At 52.7% G+C, this 8,724-nt stretch overlaps 1 protein-coding gene across 1 annotated transcript in view; it reads right to left on the bottom strand.

Moving 5' to 3' along the window:
* Window positions 1-8,406, bottom strand: part of POC1A (POC1 centriolar protein A) — a 78,280-nt gene extending 69,874 nt beyond the window's left edge. Inside the window, exons 1-6 of the mRNA XM_007451845.1 lie at window positions 8,058-8,406; window positions 5,189-5,273; window positions 4,016-4,187; window positions 3,483-3,662; window positions 1,992-2,099; window positions 468-583 (exon numbers count right to left, since the gene is read on the bottom strand). Coding sequence (XP_007451907.1) covers window positions 468-583; window positions 1,992-2,099; window positions 3,483-3,662; window positions 4,016-4,187; window positions 5,189-5,273; window positions 8,058-8,075 — 679 coding nt within the window. The 5' untranslated portion in view covers window positions 8,076-8,406. The remainder of the gene's footprint in view (window positions 1-467; window positions 584-1,991; window positions 2,100-3,482; window positions 3,663-4,015; window positions 4,188-5,188; window positions 5,274-8,057) is intronic.
* Between the last annotated feature and the right edge of the window lie 318 nt (window positions 8,407-8,724).

Below are 8,724 nucleotides of genomic sequence, written 5' to 3' on the forward strand. Positions count from 1 at the left end.
ACTCTCAAGCACTGCGCCACCAGGGAAGCCCAACACTGACCTCTTTTGACAGACCTGTCTCCTTCACCACCTCCAGGGCTGTCACCTTGGCCCTGGAGGACAGAGCCTCCATTACAGGGGGAGGTGAGTGGCATGGGCAGCCCCTGAGAAGTGCCCCTCAAGAGGAGCCCTGGCCAGAGCCCCACTGAGAGCCCCCATCTGGACCACAGTGTGCATGAGGTTCTGCCACCTCGTAAGTGGGCACCAAAGGGCTGGTGGATGCCAGTTAGCACCACACTCTATCTCCGGGCCAAGGTTCCAGAACAGCCACGCCATAGACTACCCACCCCTGAAGATCCCAACAGACCCAGGACTCCCCCCTAACCCCAAACCAGCCACAGCTGTCCTCAGGCCCATTTAAGCCCCAGAGCCAAGAGCCGGACACCCGGCGTGGCACAGTCCCACTGCAGCCGCTCGGGGACACTCACATTGATAGTGCTGCAAGAGCCGGTGAGTCCGCACGTCCCACACCTTCACCGTGTTGTCCATGCCGGCAGCGGCGATGCACGTGCCGCTGGGGTGGAAGTCCACGTAGGTGACAAAGCTGGAAAGGGGGCCAGCGCATGCTGTAGGAGGTCTGCCCCAGCTCAGAACAGACCCCCAAACATCCAGCACATCCCCATCCCCACACACCTGCTCACACTCTTCCCTCAGCCCAGAATACCTCCCTATTGCCCTGTATCTTTACCAGGCGGCCAAGGGAGAACAAGAAGGAGAGGGTGAGAACAGAGGCTAGCAGTGACCTGAGGGGCACTTACCAGGGAGCACGTCTCAGCACCAACTTCTAAATGCGAGCAGAGAAAGTGGACTTCAGACCAAAGGTCAGCCAGCTGCTCGGGTGCTTTCAGTTAGAGCTGGTGCCCCTACCAGAGCAGGAAGCAGGGCAGGCCCTGCCACCTGAGGCCCAGACATCAAGGGCCAGCAGGGTCCCAGAACCACTGGCTCACCTATTTCTAGAAGACAAGCCAAGGGCTCTCGATATACTCATATGTGACACCCAGGCTGGTATCGTGGCCAGCCCTCAGGAGGGACCCTTACGTGGGGCTCCCAGCCTAACAAGGGGCAGACGCTGAGGTTCATCTAGGAACCCAGATTGGGTGGGTCCCTGCTCAAATGCAGGCTCATCCCTCTCAGTGATGCGGCATGATATGAACAGCCACAATCCACTACAAGAACCTGATTAGCCTTTCATTTATAAAGTCATCACCAAGGAGAACATCCTTTTGGGGGTCTGGGTTCAACTTCTTTAGACAGATGTATCACAATTTTGAGAATTAGAAAGTTAAGGGAAAAGAGAGGCCTTGAGAGTTTCATGCCTTTATCTTTATCTTTATTCCTGTCCTGCCCCTAGGTTCTTCATAAACATTTTTTTTTTTTAGATTCCACATATATGTGTTAGCATATGGTATTTATTTTTCTCTAAAACACAGACGTAGAGAATGGACTTGAGGACACGGGGAGGGGGAAGGGTAAGTCAGGACAAAGTGAGAGAGTGGCATGGACATATATACACTACCAAATGTAAAACAGCTAGCTAGTGGGAAGCAGCCACATAGCACAGGGAGATCAGCTTGGTACTTTGTGACCACCTAGAGGGGTGGGATAGGGAGGGAGGGAGGGAGACGCAAGAGGGAGGAGATATGGGGATATATGTATAGCAGACTCACTTTGTCATAAAGCAGAAACTAAGACACCATTGTAAAGCAATTATACTCCAATAAAGATGTTTAAAAAGAGTTTCATGCCTTGAGGTTAAGCACTCTTACTGTTTGTGGGGATGGGGATGAGGCAGAAACTTCCACCCACACGCGAAAAGATACAGAGCCAGGGAGCAGCAGAGACATGGCGGTGGGCCCCAAGTGCCGCCACTGGAGGCCACTAGGGCCTCTTCGAGCCCAGGTCTATGCTTTTCTCGAGTGTCTACAGGTGGAGGACAGGGTCTGGGGACTCACCTGCCGTGCTCACAGTACGAGTGGACACACTCCCGGCTGGTCTTGTCCCACACCTTGACAGTCTTGTCATCACTGGCAGACACGATGAGTCGCCCATCCGGGGAGAACCTGAACCAGGCGGGGCACAAGTCACATCACCAGTCAACAGACATCACGGGCACCACACACCATCTTCCACAGTCACCCTTCCTGAGCTGCCCACCACCTGACCTCAGGAACCCACCTGGGCCACATGCCCTGCTCTGACCCTGAGTGATCCTGGGCAAATGCCTTTCTCTCTGCAAGATGGGTCAGAAGGGTGCCTACCTCCTGGTAAGCAGGTAGGCAATAGCGTCGCACACGAGGCCCCCAGCACTGCACATGGCAACATGCGTGCTGACTGCTGGTACTTGGCATCATTATCCTGTTCCCAAGTGCCCTGAATCCACATCTAACTCTGAGAATGGGTCAGCAAAACCAACCTGCTAACAAAAAAGGAGTGGAGGTTCTGGGGACCCACCACCAAAGGCCTGGTGTGAGTTCAACACTTGTTTGTTGGCGGGGCCCCTCCTATTCTCAGGAGCCCAATGGTGAGGGCCTCTCAGAGTAATCGGGGACCTCCCAGGACAGAGGAACGAGGGCCCTGGAGAACAAGTAACTTCATGGGGTCCCCAGAAGAACACAGCTCAACAGTCCCCAACCTCTGACTCCCAAGGTTTCCCAGTGTCCCCAGACACCCCATCCTCTTCCTCCAGAGCACAGAGATTCAACACGTGAGAGCTCTGTTGAAAGGAACAGAATAAGCTAGAAGCAGGCACAGCTGTGTCCGCAATTCTCAGACCTTGAAAGGTGCTTTGAATCAGCTGGCCCCCATCCCCACGGCACTGGCCCCCACACCAAAGGGAGAACCGGCTTCCAGACCAACCCCTCTCAGAAGCCTGGGCCCCCATCTGGCAGCTCTGAAGCAAAATCAACCTCTGAGGAGCAGAACGTCCTCAGAGGAAAGTAGGCAAGCCTTAGTGCCAGACACTCGGCTTCCAACCCCAGCTCTGCCACTTACTCCCAATGTGTCCCACAGCAAGATACTACACTATTCTGAGCCTCAGTTTCTTCATCTGCAAAATGGCAACAATGCCACCCACTTGCGGGACTGCCATGAGGAGTTAGAAGAAAATGTCCAGTGGTGGTACTGACGTTATCTTGTTGTTGTTGCTATTGCTAATAAGTGGCCCCTGATGACTCACCTTGGGCTGCATCAGCACAGACGTCAGGGGTCAGTCGTGGCTGACAACGGACTAACTTACTTGTCATGCATTAGCTCAGTGAAGCTTGGACAACTTACAATGTGAGAACTATTATTGTTCTTTTTCACACATAAGGAAGTTGAGGTTCAGGAAGATAAAGAGTGGCTAAGTAACTTGTCCAAGGTCATGGTGCTAGCACCTGGCAACTCCTCTGTGCCCTCCAACCCCCGGGGTCCCTCCAGCAGTCTCCAGGTACGACACTACTCACTTGGCACAGCGGACCCAGTTGATGTGCTGGCTCAGGGAGAACAGGAATTTCTGGCGATGAGTTGACCACACCTTGACTGTCTTGTCGTCAGAGGCTGTCACGAAGGACTGGCCATCGCTGCAGAAATGGACGCTCCTCACTGTGGCCGTGTGTGCACGAAACACGGTTGACTCGCCTTTGCTGCAGGGATGGGTATCCAGAGTCAGGAAACCCATAAACCCATAAGAGCAACATAAGGGCACATCGAAGCCCTCCCCACCCCTCAGACCCTCCCAAAGTAAATCCAGGCTTGAGTGCCTCAGTCCCCAAAAAGGGAAGCCAGAGCCTTACCCACGTGCAAGCAGCGTCAGGTGGGACCCCTTCCAGGATGGCTGAGGTCAGCCCAGAATCTCCCTATTGGCCCTGAGGGGAGGGCCCCGACTGAAGCCCCAGCTTCTGATATTACCTCCTCGGAAGTGGGGCAGATGTCCCACTGTGACCAGTCCAGCACTAGGGCCCAGACTCAGACAATCCCCTCCAAGTCTTTAACTCACACGTTGGGTACCCAGATGCGGACAGTCTTGTCGCGGGAGCCCGAGGCAAGCAGGTGTCCCGAAGGGGAGAAGTTCACACAGGTGACGGTGTCCTTGTGGCCGGCAAAGCGGTAGGCACGTGACTGGGGCTTCATGTGCCACACCATGAGGCATGAGTCCATGGAGCCACTGGCTGAGGAGAGAGCAGATGCCATGACGCTCGGCTCAAGCAGGCCTGGAGCCTCCACCAGGATGCTGGAGACGGGCGCGGGGTGGGGTGCGGGCAGCAGGGACAGCCCAGCTCTGCCTTCTCCATGGGGATAGGCCACACCTCCAGTGACTGCTGAGCAGGAGTTCGGAGAGCCTAGGGCCTGTCACCACTCCAGGCAACAGGCCCACACAGCAACCAGACCTGGGCTGTAACCGAGGGTCCCGGGTCTCCCCACAGACACACTCTGCGGCTCGAGAGAGCAAGTCCTCGCAAAACTGGGGAGCCAGCTCAATCCAGTGGCCATTTTACCATTAAGAGGACCCATCAGAAGCCTAGTGGAGTTCCCCAGAACAGACCAAAAATAACTTCAGTTTCCTCTTAATCTCCAGCGTACATCATGAGACCAGCAGCTTCTGGCAGGGGACCTTGACCATTGGATGAAGGGGGAGCCTCGTCCATAGAAACAAGAAAGCTGCAGCCGTGAGAGCTGTGTATGAACCCCCAGGTGGCCAAGGAGAGACACTCGGCTGCAGCATAAGGGCAGTGGGGGGAGGGGAGCACCCGGCTCTGCCCCCCATCCTTCTCAGTGGTGGGCGTCTTCAACAAGGAGGTGTGCCCATGGTACTGTGGACAACAGAATCAATAAAGATCCAAGGAAAAAGCCACTGTTTAGGGCTCATTCTGCAGTCCAGGCCTGAGAGGTGGATGGGGTATGCACGGAAAAGCCCAGAACCAGGTCCTAACCTCAAAGGCTGTGTGACCTTAGCAAGGCCCCCAACCTTTCTGAGCTTCACACTCCACATGCAGAATGGAGCTCATAAAGCCTAGCGCCCAGAGAGCAGGCCAGCTGAAGCAAGAGGTAGGTCTGGACAAAGCACCTGGGTCCTCACTGTGCCCTGCTCCCCCAACGCCAAACCTCCCGGGTAGAAACGTGACCTTCTCAGCTCATAACCTAGTGCCTAGAACAAGATGCCTCTTCTTACCCAGCTGCTTTGTGTTGAGACTGAAGTCCACACAGGTAACTGCATCCCGGTGGCCCTTAAAATGCCTCTCCAGCGAGGGGTCCTCCTGAGGGAGAGCCAGGGTCAAATATGTGAAGCCTAGATGAGGAAGGGGCTTCCCCAGGGCCAAGACTCTTCCTACAACAGCCAGCAGCATTTAAAAATGCTCAAGGCATGGGCTTCCCTGGTGACACAGTGGTTGAGAGTCTGCCTGCCAATGCAGGGGACATGGGTTCGTGCCCCGATCTGGGAAGATCCCACATGCTGTGGAGCGGCTGGGCCCATGAGCCATGGCTGCTGAGCCTGCACATCCGGAGCCTGTGCTCGGCAACGGGAGAGGCCACAACAGTGAGAGGCCCGTGTACAGCAAAAAAAAAATTAAAAAAAAATAAAAAAATAAAAAATAAATAAATAAATAAAAATGCTCAAGACATGATCTTGTATATAGAAAATCCTAAGGAATCACTAAAAAATCTATTAGAAATAATAAGTTCAGCAAGCTTACAGGATACAAAATCAATATACAAAAATCAAGTACACCAACAATGAACAATGTGAAAAATAAAAGTATGATAACAATTCCATTTATGATACATAAAAAAGAACAAAATACTTAGAAATAACAAAAGAAGTGCAAGACATATGAGAACTAGAAAACATCACTGAAAGAAGTATAGAAAGACCTAGATAAATGGAAAGACATCCCATGTTCATAGTTTGGAAAACTTAATATTGTTAAGATGAAATACTCCTCAAATTGATCTACAGAGTGAACAGAATCCCTTTCAAAATCTCAGATGCCTTTTTTTGCAGAAATTGACAAGCTCATCCTAAAATTCACATAAAATGTAAAACAGCCAGAATAGACAAAACAATGTTTAAAAATAAAAACAAAAACGAGTCACTGTAGAAAGCAATTTGGTAGTTCTGCAAAAACTTAAACACAGAGTTATCAAATGATCCAGCAATTGTAGGTAAAAACCCATAAGAGTTGAAAGCATTTTCACACAAAAACTTGTACACAAATGTTCATAGCAGGATTATTCATAATGGCCCAAAAGTGGACAAACCTTAATGTTCATCAACAGATAAATGGATAAACAAAATGTGGTATATCCATACAACAGAATATTATTCAGTCATAAAAAGGAATGAACTACTGACACATGCTACAACACAGATAAACCTTGAAAACATTATGCTAAGTGAAAAAAGCCAGACACCAAAGGCCACATTTTGCCTGATTCCATTTATATGAAATGTCCAGAACAGGCAAATCTATAAAGATAGAAAATAGATTAGTGGTTGACAGGGACTGGGCGGGGGTGGCGGAGAGGGGGCAGTCAGGAAGAAGGGGAGCGACTGCTTAATGGGGATGGGTTTCTCTTTGGGGTGACAAAAATGTTATGGAAATAGACAGTGATGGTTGCACAATATTGTGAGTGTACTAAAAACCACTAAATTTTACACTTCAAAAGGGTGAATTTTATGGTATGTGAATAATATCTCAATAATTTTTCGAAAGACCCAAGAGAAAATGGGGACTTTCAGCACGCCCATCTCAGGAATCAGATCCTATACCTTCAGTCCCACTGCGGACCGGCCAGTGAACCCAAAGGTCAGCCCTGAATAAGCCCCCAGTGGCTTTACGACCATCTCCACTCCACCCAACATCAGAGAAGCAGTAGCTTAGGAAGACATGTAGATAATATTCCAGAGATTCTCTCCATCCAACAGCAATTCATGTTGGAGAGTTATAGTCCAGCCATGCAGACATCTCCCCCTACCGCAAATAGCTTAAACCTCAAAGAAGCATTCTGGGGGCACCAGGGAGCCCAGCAAAGCCTCCTCTCGAGGAAAAAACGGCCTTGGGGAAGAACAAGGACTGCAGGGAGCTGTAACCGGAACAAAGGCTCCCGTGGCCCCTTGCCCAGCTCCACCCCCCAACACACCAGCCTGAGTCCTCCTTTCAACAAGAGAAGGAATGGCAGCTGGAGGAGGGCGGAGAAGTGAGCAGAAACTGCTCCACCTGAACTTGTTGGAAGAATAAGGGTAAAATAGTGCACCCTCTAGAGGCACGTTCAGATCCGCCCCTAACCAGGGGACGCCTGAAATCTCCCAACACCCTCTCTTCCAATACCACAGGCTTGTTGGTTCCTCATCTCCCCCAAAGGTGGTTTATATATTGGGGTGGGGGGTCAAACACCACTAGAGATCAAAAGGCCTAGTTCCTAGTCTGAGCCCTCTGCTCACATGCCCAGACACCCAAGGAAGCCAACAGGCCACCACCCAGTGTCCTTGACTTTCAACCCAGCCAGAGGATCAGGCAGGTGCAGGTTCAAAACAACCTCTCAAAAAGAGGGGCTTTGGAGTGCTCCCCTCTGGCCTCACGAAGAACCTGGGACTCAGAGAGGGCAGTCTGGCCCAGGTCACACTGCACGCCTGGGCCGTCCCGGGAATCCCGGGGGCCTGCTGTTCCCACATGTCGGAACAGGGTGAATCCTCAACAAACCCCCATTCAGCCATCCACTGCTCAAGATAAGGAGACAGAAGCCGGAGAGGCCCGGCGCTGGCCCCAGGTCACACCTCCAGTGGGGCCATACAAGTGTCTCCCCCGCTAGGGGGAGATGCAAATCCTGGGGGCAGAGGCTGGTTTGTTAGCCCTGGTAGCCCGAACAGAGCCTGGCTCGCAGGAGGCGTTCACCAGGTGCCTGTACTCAAGTGCCCCCTGCACAGACGGTAAACTGGGGCCAGAGACACACTCAGACTGTGTTTGAGACCGGCTTGGAACCCTCCGTCCGGCTAGGCGGGGAGACTAAAGGCCGGGCGGCCGCAGCTGGCAGGAACTTACCAGGAAAGGCGCAGCCATTGCGGGGCCAGGGGCGCCCAAGGCGCCAGAAGAGCCCGAGGAAGAAGCGGCTGCAGTTGCGTCCCGTTCAGTTTCCGCGCCCCCAACCGCCGCCAATAGCAACGCGGATCGCTTCGCCTCGCCCCGCCCACCGCGGTTAAAGGAGACGCGGCGCCTCGGCTTTTTGCCCCCCGACTGGAAGGAGAGCTGTATGGCCGGCTCCACGTCTCCGCGTCCAGCGCCCCCAGGCCAGGCAGTCTACAGACGGCGCCGCCAAAGGCCTCTGTCCACCCTCACTCATTCCCCCTGAGAAATTAAAAAGTCCAGGATGAGAGGTTCGCCCCACCGACCCGTAGCCGGGCTAACGAGACGGCGAGCACAGCCTTCTGGGAAATGCAGTTCCAAGACGCCCTCATCCTTGTGTCTGGAGGAAAGTGGGACTACATTTCCCAAGATGCCATGAGGGCGGGGCCGTGAATAACAACCCGAGGAGAACGCTTTAAGGATCCCGGAAGTGGAGATCCTTAAAGCGTTCACTTTGGGTTGTTAATTGTGGCTCGTTGTGTTTGAGTCCTCTTCAGCCGCCCGCGAGGCCGGCTTTTCTCTCAGTACCCCATTAAAAGCCAATTATTCACCCTTCGGGAATTCTTTAAGTAGTTCGCTCTTCCGA

Source organism: Lipotes vexillifer, unplaced genomic scaffold (assembly GCF_000442215.2).
Source record: "Lipotes vexillifer unplaced genomic scaffold, Lipotes_vexillifer_v1.1 scaffold500, whole genome shotgun sequence".
Taxonomy (NCBI): Eukaryota; Metazoa; Chordata; class Mammalia; order Artiodactyla; family Lipotidae; genus Lipotes; species Lipotes vexillifer.